The sequence below is a fragment of the Punica granatum genome, chromosome 1, assembly GCF_007655135.1.
Source record: "Punica granatum isolate Tunisia-2019 chromosome 1, ASM765513v2, whole genome shotgun sequence".
Classification (NCBI taxonomy): domain Eukaryota; kingdom Viridiplantae; phylum Streptophyta; class Magnoliopsida; order Myrtales; family Lythraceae; genus Punica; species Punica granatum.
The window spans coordinates 46684972-46698057 of record NC_045127.1 but is presented as its reverse complement, the minus strand read 5'-3'; the positions used below and the strand labels follow the sequence as shown (position 1 = coordinate 46698057).

Below are 13086 nucleotides of genomic sequence, written 5' to 3'. Positions count from 1 at the left end.
ATCTTCGAGTCTCCACCTTGAAGAGTATTCGTCTCAATGCGCTTCAACACATCCATTCGCCTCCCGTTCTACTACTGGCCCCAATGGCTCCACCTCATTTGTCGTTGCTCGGGTCACGGCCTTCGCGGCTTTTCCTCCTAGTGCTCCATCCAGGCCATGTTGCACCGACAATACCTTCCACTCGATCTGCACAATTCATTGTCGTCAATCCATCAACCTTCTCAACCTTAAATCACACAATCGACGTCTTCAGGATACGATTCCAACACCTGAGCTCTGATACCAATTGTTGTAACAAGATTAATGTAACACGTGATTAAATAACGGAGAAAATAAGATCGGACATCGGATATACGTGGTAAAACCCCTCCCAAAGAGAAAGGGGAAACGTCCACGGCGTAAAGTAGGAGAATTCACTAGATAATGAATCGAAGATTACAGCCCTCAAAAATATTTCTCATCCAAGCCATCGTTAATATTACATCCCTCAGATATGTCTCTCATACCAACCCTCGTTACAAACCCTACACCAAGAAGAGTCTAACTCGATCTCTCAATTCTCTCTAACGTGAACTTCAAAAAGATCCACAATCACTATCCCTATGATACAAGACTCTCTCAACCGCCCCCCGAGAGGCCAGGGTTTCACAACAATTGAGCCTTATTTTACAAGCCGTACAAGAACGTATTTATAATATCCAAAAGAGAAATCTTAAAGATATTACAATATCTCTCCAAGGATATTTTCCCCCTTTGAATATATTTTGAGGTTACAAGATATCCCGAAATATAGGAAACAATATTTCTCCAGATATCTTTCTCATTTACCGGGTCTTTGAGATTGTGGCTTAATAGAAGACACATCCAACAGGGTTAGACTAATGAAGAGCAAAATTTAAGGGGACTCGAACACAAAATGGAACTTACAATTATGGATTAACCTTGTAGTTGGTGAATTCCTCTATTTGCTTAATGAAATCTTATAAGGGATTAACCAAGAAAAGATATTTAAGTTAAATGTAAACTTAAAAGAGAAAGGGAATATAACAGCCTATGGTCTCGCCTAGGAATTAAGTCAGAAGAGTAGTAGAAGTGTATGCGTAAGAGTGTATGTTAGGGTTACCTTAAGAATTTCCTTACATATGCCCGCTCCCATGGAGACGGTGATGTATGTTGAGTGTAGGAAAATCAGTTAAGCCTCGTAATGGGCCTAAGGGTTTTTGTGGGCCATTATCAATCAATTTGTGGTTTTTATAGTATTATATGCCATTATACGGGTCGAAATTTACCTACATATCACTACGTACTAAAACATATTAAATCGGCAACCAACCACAATAAAACATATATAATTCACAGAATCAGTATGATGTATTACGGTCAAATCCATGTAGCTCCAACAACCGATAGTTGCTATTATCTGGGAGATCGAAATTGTATTGGAAACCAAAGGCCTGAAAGTTGATTTAGAATTTCTTTTCGGAGTACATCACTTGGTATCTGGTAACCTTATGACTCCGACTAATCAGGTTCGAGGCAGTCCAATATAACTAATGGGTGAAGCTCTCCTAATGCATTTTTCTTCATTAACAAGGCTGATCAAACTCGTGATATTTGGAAATTTTTATCCTAAAATAAATATCAAATGGTAAATGACCCAAAAATACTAATATAGCATTGGAACACTCCCAACAACACCAAACCACACCCAACACACCACCATCCTCCCCCCTTAACTTTTGAGAACTGATAGGGCTTGGGGCTCAGACAATTGGACATTTGATGAGCACCCAAGTTCATCCCTTCACACTTTATACACGTCAGAGCTAAATAGAGTAATCAAATGGGTGAAAAGTCACACAAAAGGATTCGACCGGACCGTTAACTTCTTCTTCATTTTTTTTTCGATGTGTCTTGTTGAATTCGGAAGTAGTCAATCTAATGAGAAATTCAGAACTCCTACAAATTCGTTTGTGGTTTCAGTCTGAGCTAGTCTTGACACTAAAATTAGGCCCATGGGCTGGGCTTGTGCTTTATAATTTGTTCATGTGGACTGTTTTTGGCCATTTTCGACCTGTTAAATGAGTTGACGTTCACTCCTTCTAATATTATCAAAGGAGAGCTCGAGAACGGGGTTTCATACAGCAACATCGTCCTCAATTCAGAATTGAGTGGTCTTAAGTTCAATTCTCATGAGCAGGACATTGATACCTCTTCTTTTCCTCTACCAAATCCCATATAAAGTTCATAAATCTCTCGTGTAGAAGGGAGAAAAAAATTCAGTCACTTGTTGGGCTGGAGTTATTAGGAATGAAAGTAAAAGGATACAGGATTATATAAACAGTACTATGTCTCGGAAACCCTCCATCCATGTGACAATATTCTGCATGAATCAACGACAAAAAACTTCTTCTATTTCGGGCAAATAAAAATCCCAATATGAATCAAGGAATTTAAAAATATTTCTTTTTTTTTTTACTAGATCTATGAACCTTCCTTATGATAAAAAATATATATCATTTTTTTTTCTTACTTTCCCTCCAAAACTCACAAGCCAAACAAACCATAATAGTTTCAACTGGCTTTCCAATTATATACTTATAACCCTCAAATAGTTCTTGAACCGGAAGAGACGCGGCGAGTTTATCCTCATCCAGAGCTAAGAGGTGTGGTTATACCCCTATAACCATAGCCTGCACAGTGCTGGCTCAAAAGTTCAAATTTACCTAACACATGAATCAGATGCATTAATCTGCTTATCGTATTAATACTTACATACATCAAATATGAAAATGAAAAGGTAATATGCTCGATAGTGATATTTCGCCAAAAAATGTGGTCAGCCTAAAATAATTTTCCATAATATCTATTATTAGACAACACTATTCATTCACGTGTTAAATCACTCGTTTCCATTAATTTCTCTTTGATCATACCACGAACTAGAGTGTTCACATCAGATTTGGATCAAAGGTGTTTCATAATTTATGTTTTCTTTTTTCTTTTAGGGTTCTTTGATAATTTTTTTTATCAGGCCTGCATTCAAGCAAGTAGGGCAATTCTTGTCGTCAGCGTTGGGTGGTCTTCTCTCGACGTAGTAATTTCATAACTAGCAACTTGCCCACTAAAACAGGTTGTTGGCCAGGCAAACGAGATGGGAGGATCTTTTTTCTGTGAAGGAGAACAACGGGAGCCCACATATTCATACATATCTTTCTTTTTTTAATAAAAGAGGGCATGGCCTTAGTAACGAAAAAGTGAAAACCAAATAAAAGAGTCCGGGAAGTTCCACTAATGAGAATTGAATCTGAAGAGAATGTGTGTTATTGTATTATATCTCTTTTCTCTATATTTTGTTTAAGTTTTGAATGTTTCAAATCGCAATACCAGAGCTCGCTTAGTATATGTTATCTAAATCTAATATGATTCATTTTATTTAATGTGTGTGTGTGTATATATATATATGTGGGAGGCCAACGTACACCACTGAAAAACAAATATTAGGCGGGGATTAATTAACTTAATTAATTAGTTGGGTTCACGGGTTGCTCCAAGATTAGGAAGCCCACTTGGAATATAAATCCCTCACGAAACACATGCTCAGTAACATGTATTTAAGGTATCCCTGGAGCATGTGCCCGTTTTGGCACTATATATTTCCACATCTGGATATAATATGTATACCTGAATTCAATTCAACAGGTTGGTACGTACATGGAAATGTTGCGTGACGTTGCACGATATATATTGGAAACAATATGCCTTCTCAAGGCTCATCACCATCCATAACACTTAAATTTAAGAGCCCATAATCTATGATCTCATCATGTTCCAATTTCAGTTAATTTGTATTAGGCATCCATCTCCTAGCTTGTATCCATATTCCGTATTTGTAAAGTTGATCCATGGTATATAGATAATCAATTAAAACATGTGTAGCTGGCCCGACTCTGACTATTGATGGCGGAGATGGGCATACTATAAACCTTATAGATACCCGAATTGCTTAAGCATCGAGATTAATGCTCTGGTAGCTAGATAAAAAGAACAGTTACCGGTTAATAAACCAACATCCACACACTCGCCCATCATTTAAGCCTCTTGCTTTCCCTCCTAAGCTTCTCCTCATTAAAATCGGACTATTAAAAAATCTGATCAATTTTAATTTGCTGGACTGATTTCAGGAGATCGAACAGAGGTTAGGATGGCATTGATGCATCGACGCAGCCGGATTCCAGAGCGGCAGTTTATTTGTCGGGAAGCGGCCTATATCTAACCATGCAGCCGATGCAAGAATTATGGAGAAGATACCATTTATAATGTTCAAATTCATTATGTAAATATTTACACACGGACGCATTTTTGTATCACAGTTTATCCGTTCAAATTGAACTTGTAAACTAAATTTATCAGAAGTTAGATACTCAGATAATATGAATGTTAGGTAGCTCGGTTTGACTAATAATATTACTTGCTTTCAATAAAAGACGTACTAGTTCGGCGTTTTATCAATCGATAAATGCGAATGGAATGATGGAAAGAAATGAATTCTATAATGAAAAATTAATATTAATAAAGTGTTGATTAAGTGATAAGTATTTCGACTCCCATAAGAAGGAGGACACAAGTTTGAATCCTTGGAAGCGCACTTGTTAAGAAGAAGAATTATCTTTAATGTTCGATCTCTCGGATTTGCAAAATCAATTTCTCTCACAATTTTACTAGCTCACCTTTAGTAATTTGTTGATGAGCCATTCTATATATGCCCTCTGGTCAAAGGTTCAAGTCTGTTGGAAAAGAAGAGAATGAAAAATAATGATACTGGGAGCAAAATGGTGAATTTTTAGTTGAACTTGACAATATAAAAGAGTATATAAGATTTAGTTAAAATGGAGGAATCAAGATTATATTACTGTTTCAAAGGAATGTTTATTTGATCAAATTAATGTAAAAATATCATTATAGTAAAATGTTTTTTTTTTCAATTTATTTGCAAAAGTGACACTAAATGAAAAATGGGATGTAATTGTGAAATGTTCAATACGTTCCATTAATGGGTATCAAACATAACCTCAGTGATATATATTGGTGATACCAGGAGAATGTTTGTGTCATATCATGCTCAGTTATATTTAATTGTCAGGTCCAATATTGAACTAAAGTCGCCGAATGATTAATTAGTGGATTGGATCAGTCCTTTCCAGCCGTTAAAGATCCAAATATTCTATCCATGATTTTAATATTTATACATATGCAACTTATATATATATACACACACACACACACACATATATATATATATATATTCACTGTATATACTCGTGCGAGCACTTCATTAGCAATTAAAAATATCACTAGGAAGATCTAGTGTCTTTTAAATTATCGAACTTCATATATCAATCACCGGATGGAAAGTACAGAATTCCTAATTATAGGAAAAGGAAACGATACGGCACGGAATTCCAAGACGATGGTTATTTCTGCAACAGCAAGGCTGACGCTGGATAGATAATTAACGAGGAAATCATTTTGCAATGATGCCGTTGATGATCAGTCCCTAAGCACATTGGAAGTCGGAGGGGGCCTTCTTGCCACAAGTGTTAAGGAGCAAGCTCAGTGAGATGGGAATGTTAAGGTTAATCCCCAAAATGTTAGCCTTAATCGCAGTGCAAAGGCACGCTGCCACCTCGAGATCTAAAAGCCCCTCAAGGAGGGAGCAGCAGGACAAGTCGGGCGGGCTCCCAATGACAGCATTGACAGGCCCATGGAGGACCTTCGCGCACACGCCGAGCTTGAGGGCATCCCTTGGGCAGCTCGCCTTTGGGGCCGAGTTTGGATTGGGGTTTGGGTTCGGCCTGGGCTGAGGGCACGTGTTGCAGCCATTGGCTAGGGCAAAGAAGAGGAGGTTGAGTGTGAGGAAGAGTGTCAATGAAGATGTCTTGGATGAGGACTCCATTGTTGGTTTCTTCTCCAAGCGTTTCTCGCACGCTATATCCTAAGAACTAAGGTTTTCTTTTCAGTCTTTGTGGGATGAAGATGATAGCGAGTGGAGTTATTTGTAGCGTTGATCTTGCATGGAACGATGAGACAATAGGATATGCATGCATGTCATTGGAAATTGTCCGACTCCGGTAGTTAAGTCCTTTTCTTTTCTTTTCTTTTTTTTATATAATTAAAAGGGAGATAGATGAATCAATACAATAAAATAAAAATCCTAACTAATAAAGGGATACAGAATAACAAAGAAATTTCATGTTCGATATCCAGTGGGATTACTCGCATTCTTTTATTAAATATTTTGATTTTTATTTCATTAAATTAGGCCTACGAGCCTCCTTTGTAACTAAAAAAGAAGAGATACAAGTAGTCTTATCACGAATATCGAATCTCAGACCTCATAATTACTGGGCGATGATGTATGCTGCTGTGCTATACCTTTTTTAATGGTAATTAAGATATTTTGTTTTCAAAATATTCCTTAACCACTTATAACACTAGTAGATATACACATTATATAAGTACACTATGTCTATGCTCTCGCCTAATAACTAAAAGAGTTCAGGTTCGATACTTATGTGAGACTATCTGTGCCCATTTATTAGATATTGAAGATTTCTATTTCATTATACGAGACTCACGGGACTCTATTGTAATTGAAAAATATATCAAATATATAATAAGTACAATGTGTGCCGCTTCGTATTACTTTTTCTTTTTTATTACCAAAATTTTATCTAGAAGAGTAAAAAGCACCCCTTTCCCTTTTCTCTCTCTTGAAACCTCTATACTTGATACCCTAACCAGTTGCATATGCCATTGTAATATCAGCGCGTCCGGCTCTGGCCAGCCACCAAGATCGAGAAGTTGAGGACCCTCTTGTATCTCTCAGTTGCCTTCGTTTCCTAGAGGCCCCTCTCTTTCTCCTTCACTCCTCTATTCTCCTATTTTGGACAAACTATGATATGTTATGGCTCGTTATTGGCATTGATGTTACGGATCACGGCAGTGGGGCCCTCGCACTGTAACTACGTGTCAGCCGGTGGGGTCAGCAAGTCACGGTGCTTCATCGCGACTGAGCTCGGACCTATGGCTCTTCATGCGCGGCTGGAAGCTCAGATCTGTGATGGTGCTCCTCTACGACGCGGGTCCATGGTGCTCCTCCACAGCACAGGTTGCGGAGCTTCACTGCCATGGTCGTCGCACTCCATGGTGCTTCTAAATCCCGGTCTAGTTGGCGGCTCAGCATACTTAGACGTGCATGACCGGTTGTACTCAGAATTGGTGGCTGTCTCCATTGTCCCAGCACTCAAATTTGATACGGAGACTGCATTCGAAGGAATCTTGGAAGTCACTGTGACCCTCCTTCTCCTCTTCGTTTTTGGTTGTGCAAAGAGGTGTCCCCTGATGAAGTAGTCTCCATTTCCCCGCTGGGGTCGCGCCTTCTCCTTCTCCGAGCATATCTAAGGTGGACAGAGGAGTCAGCCTTCGATTATGAGTCTTCGGCGATTGCGGCGGAGGATTGGTCTCCCATACCAGGCAGGTCGAACTGACCCGATCTGCCAGGACCAGACATTAGTTGCACCAATGCGGTCGTCGGGATTCGATTTCCTAAGACCCGGCTCAATCGACCCAACTGACCTTAGCTAAAACGACCGAGCAGACCCGACTCAATAGTCCACTGCTCGTCCCTCAATCAATAGTCTGCTCCCCGACCAGCGACGCAATGGCACCGTCCAACCAGCCTATTCGCTTCCCCCTAGCGCTCAGGATAGTAGCTTCTACTTTGTAGACAGGCGCCCTCAATCATGCGATAGAATCCCCACCCTCCAGTATAAAGGATTCACATTCCTAGGCCGATCGATCATACCAACTGCCTGCAACTCCTACCTTTTGTGGCTTTGCTTTATGTGTTTGTCTACTACAGGTTTTGGCTCCCTGACGATATTCGCTGGTTTAAATCGATCAAAGAAGTTAGGTACTCTGATTTGATGGCCTTGCTGATTTTTTATTTGTTAGGTTGTCGTTGGTATGAATCGATCATAGGAACCTATCTGAATTGATTTGAATGTCTAGGGATTGGGCCATTTAGGAATTGGTTCATTAAATTAGCCTAAATGTGAAATCTGTAAAGGGTTCATGCCCTGGGTATAGTTCGAGACTTCTCTCGGCTCTGCTTCTCTGTATAGCAGTTTCTATATGAATTGCACTATGCTCTGCTTTCCGATTTTCATTGGGGTTCATATAGAATTGAGTCTCAAGAGGTTGAGAATGTTTACAGCATCTGGAAGGATTTCTGCAATTGTACCTAAGTTTATTCGATGTTGTTTAGTCACATATTATCTTCCTTTGCAGTAATCTAGATGGAGCTGTTGTATTTTATGTCTCTATAATGTACCACTTTGGACATTTTCTCTTGTACCTGTTTTTATTATCAATAGACAGTCATTGATTTTCCAAAGAAAAAAAAAGCATTACTTTTTCTTTTTCAGTAGAATACGGATCCAAGCCTAACTGCTTCATATTACTTTTATATATATGTGCCAGTTTGAAATGACTGCATCCAACAATTTTAAAAGTTTAATTTTATTATAAAAAAGGGTAATTTTAATATATAATTACCCCTTTAAAATTCGGATTGGAATATTCAGTAAGGCTAGATATGTAATATTTAATTTAGAGAGTCTACAAGTACTAATTTTATAAAAGACAGTGCAGCGATGCACGTCTTTACCTAGTGTGCAGACCTAAATGAGTGATGTCCGATCGCACGGCTTGGGGGTGTCTATCTTCCCCGTGGGGACGCGTGTCGAACACGCGGAGAAGGAGTCGCCACTACTTGTTTACGACCCGACGGTCGAGGGCTGGTGAGTCGCGAGGGTCTAGGGGTAAGGGATACACCTAGTTTGCTAAGGCATATGGTCTTGCGGAATCCGAGGTTTCAAATTCGGGAGTTCTATTACGTGCAAACTTATATCTTGCATGCCCTATCGGTAATCTAGTCTATCTAGGGTTTGCCATTTTTATTTATTTACCGCGTGAATTAGGTTACGCTTGCCTCGCCCATTTTGACGTCGTAAATTTGAAAAACCGATAGATTTGGACTAAAACTCGAGATAAGAGTAGGCCCACGCCTCAAAGATTCAGTCTGCTATCTTCACTACAGTTTACCTGACCATGATAATCGATTCCCCGTGTGGACCAAAACTGCGAAGTATCGGCTTACTCGTCTCGAGGGACATAGGCCGATTCGGTCGGTTGTCTCTCAAACCATTCACTCGCTGACCGAAATTCTTACAATGAATAAATGTACAAAATAAATGATTACATTGTTCTCTCAAATAATAATAATTACAAATTACAACTGAATCCCGGTCAGTCTGTTTTTGGTCATTATTCCTCTCTGGCTCACCGTGGAGTTTGAAAAAAAGAAAAGTAAATTAAGGCGACGCGGGCTCAAAGAGCCGGGGGTCAGGTCCAAACGAATCGACGGAGGGCAAGAGGGTCAGTTGACCCTCAAGATAGCTATGGAATCAGCCGAGCTCCCGTGCGATTGTCAGGCTCCGATTCACATACCCAATCTAAGTCGTCTTCCGCTTATATTCTATTCAGAGTGAAATGGTGACTCGAATCTAGACCCCATTCCGTACTCGAGTCGCACGTGCTCAATGTGTTTGGGGCGTTAGACCCCGTGATCGATGGTTTTGGGTGTTAGACCTCGTGCGAGACGTATCCTATGGGCTCGGGCTTAAACCGCGATAAAACAAAAGAAAATAAAAAAATGATTAAAAACAGACAAAAACAGATAAAAATAGATTAATACAGACATGTTGTATTTTAAATACCGTGTTTACATGATTAGCCAATTATAGACCGGGGTTGCTTGGCAAGCAAATTCCAACCCTAAATGGACAAACGGGATGATGTATTCGATGTGAATCGGTCATGGACTACCCTAGGAGGGTACGTAGCACTCGACAATACTTTTAAAGGACCCGACAGACGAGATGTCTGTAGTTGCGTCTTAAATGTGTGGGTTGCTTTGAAATTGTTCTATATTATGACAATGTAGCTTTTACAGATTATGACAAGAGTGTGTTTTCGCCTAAAACCCAAAACCTAACCCGTTGCTTGACTATTTGTCCGTGTTTGATTAAGCCGGGTATGAAATTAATCTGTTTTTCACGTTTTAACCCATTCTAAGCATAAATTTAGGAAAATAGGTGCATAAAACACCATGATGGTGCCAAAATCTCTGTATATGACCCATGTGGGACCAAACAACCTTTCATGGGTTGTTCCCGCTAGTGCCTCTAATCCAATTCCCTACATATATGAAACATATATGAAAGGAAGGGCGAACGAATGACAATTGTACCTTGACAGGCACCCGTCCCTTTCCTTGTTCAGAATGTTTCGCTCATCCTAATGCCTAGAGTGTCAACGGATCAAGAATCGGTGGTCATGCCCTTCAACCAAAAAATGTTTATGTAGGAAAAAATTGAAATCACGTGACATGGACTATCGAAAGTCGGTAGCCGATGTTGACCAACCCCTCGAATTCACCCTAGTCGTGAGGACCTCGAAAGAGCCGAGAAGCCGATCGCTCCGCCCAAAAGTGGTATAAAGAGGACTCGTGTACCCAGACTTGAGCGGCCTCAAATTGGGCCCATACTCAAGTCAAGATATACGAGTGCTTCCTAGAAATGCATGCTACATGTGTCGTGTGTTTCGATACTTTTGAAATTGTGAGTTTGAAAATGGCAGGACCAACAGTTCTTGAACCATTGACGCAATTACGAATTATTGACCGGTTCTTGCAATTTATTAAAGGTCGGATGGATTGATATAGCCAAGTGAAACATCCCAATTACCCGTGTGTGGAATTATTTAGTTAATTAAAAATTGCCAAACGCATTAATTTACGGGTCTCGAGCCATCAAAACGGCCATTGGTGGACCACCCAATAAAAACTCTAATTCTCGACCGTATTGAAATTAAATGCAATTTTTTAATCGGCTTTACATGATTAAACTGGTTTTTGCGACGTTTTAATTAAAATTTAAAACATCCAAACACACGAATCATGGGCATACAATCACATCGAGCTCATCGAGTTCACTCACCGAACATCGGAAGACCTATCACATGATGCTAAGATGAAAATTTATACCTAATCCTAAGAGGTTTTTGGGATGATCTAGCCCGGAAGATCCTTGACTACCGCGGACCGAGGCGGCCTTCAAGTCGGGACTCAACCTAAGCCTAGTTAAGTCTCCACGTCGTCTTCGAGCCCCACCGGTATCGGCTTACTGTCTTCTTATCTCTCCAACTTTCTTCTCTTTACTTCAAGGCTCGAGGTGACATGCAAAAGCAAGAAACAAACACGAGGGAATCGGGGCAAAGGCAAATATACGAGCCATGAATAGGATCAAGAGAGGTAAGCTCAATAAAATAAGCTCTACGACTTCAACTTAGATTCTGGTCACGACTTAAAGATCTCATATCTCGACTCTATAATACCTGAAATGCCATAGAAAGCAAGAGAAAGTGACCCCAAGGCATCTAGACACGGGGAGGACCCGTTCTATGACAAGAGGATGATCAAAACAAGTCTCTAAGGCCGCAAATCAAGACCGACCAGAATGTCCACACCGTTTATATTCGACCTCAGAGAGACGTACATACAATGGATCGGACATCTAGAGGCATCGATCCTTAATATCAAGCAAGAAGTCGGCTTTCCGTTACCATTCCAATTAGTCACATTGCTAAACATAACACCAGATAATCGAACTCATGCCAAATCATTCCAAGTAGACCAATCAATTATTATGAAACTCAATCTGTACCTAGAATTCAAGTTCAAGCAATGAATGTCTAATTAAATCCTCCTAAACCATCCAAATTAATACTCCACAATGCAGCTACGGGTTCAATCATTGCAACAAGTCAAAATTATGTCCAACGGTTTTGAATAAAGCAAGAAATTGCCACACGATTCAGTCCACCTCATAAACACAACTTAAAGTTGTCTAAATCATGCCAAGCGAGATCAAATGGATCAAAGCAGCATGGTTCAACTCGACCCACATATTAAACAGAACTATAACCGTTAAAACCAACTATATCAACCCGAGATCAGTCAATCAAACATCATACACCTCAGCCATAAGCTCAAACACGATCTAAGACCACGGAAATCAAGTAAAATATATCCAAAATCTATCAACGAAATTTCCAACAACACAACCATATGCGACCAGCCAGTTTCGAGATGTGAGAAGCTCACCAAGTCCTCTTAACCATTGGAGCTGATCTTGGCTCATGGAGGGGATCGGGACTGAGCTGATGTTGTGGGTTGGCAAGGAGATTGAAGTGCTGTTCAAGAACTCAGACTCGAGCCAGCTGCTGATGGTTTGATGATGCAGCGTACACGTGAGTAACTATCACAGACTCGTTGATTCCCCAGAATACCGGAACTACGACCTTCTATCACCTGTTGATTCTACGAATACCAGGGAATAGGCATTAAACTCGAATCAAATCCGAGAATGGGAAAAGAGCACGAAAGCTCCAATTTTTATTAACTGATCAAAAGACAACTCATTTTAACTCTAGGGCTTACAAAACTTAAATAGGGTTTAAAAAAACCTAAATTGCACGAAAGACATAATCTTTTCTTAAAATTATAAAAATGCCCAAATAACATAAAAATGTATGTTTTGCTCTGGATGTCGTTTCCCTCGATATAGTATCATCAGAACATGTTTTTCTTGAGATATCAATTTGCTACGTCTTCTGCCGCATCACTTGACCGAGAGGAGGAGATGCTGTTAAACTCCGAGTGGAGCTCAGGTCTGGAACGTTACCGCTGCTGTCTCTTCCTAGAGAGTCGAGAGAGGAGGGCAGGAAGAAGGTTTGTGTGTTGAGGCTGCTCTTTGTCTGTCTGTGCTTCTGTTTTGTTTTCCAGGCCCAAGCCAGAGGATGAGCCGGATTCTCTGGTGTTTATGGATAGTGATGTCAATGCTGCCGTGTGAAGAAGCTGTTCAGGAGAAAAGGATAGAGAATGGCTGCTGCTTTCTTGTG

At 40.0% G+C, this 13086-nt stretch overlaps 1 protein-coding gene across 1 annotated transcript; it reads right to left on the bottom strand.

Annotated features, from left to right (window-relative positions):
- Positions 1–5365: 5365 nt before the first annotated feature.
- LOC116192332 (14 kDa proline-rich protein DC2.15-like) lies at positions 5366–6085 on the bottom strand. The gene has a single exon (XM_031520862.1). The coding sequence runs from the start codon at positions 5954–5956 to the stop codon at positions 5558–5560; it is 399 nt and encodes a 132-aa protein (XP_031376722.1). The 5' UTR covers positions 5957–6085; the 3' UTR covers positions 5366–5557.
- Between the last annotated feature and the right edge of the window lie 7001 nt (positions 6086–13086).

Coding starts and splice junctions, on each gene's coding strand:
- LOC116192332 (XM_031520862.1), bottom strand. CDS start 5,956: ATGGAGTCCTCATCCAAGACATCTTCATTGACACTCTTCCTCACACTC.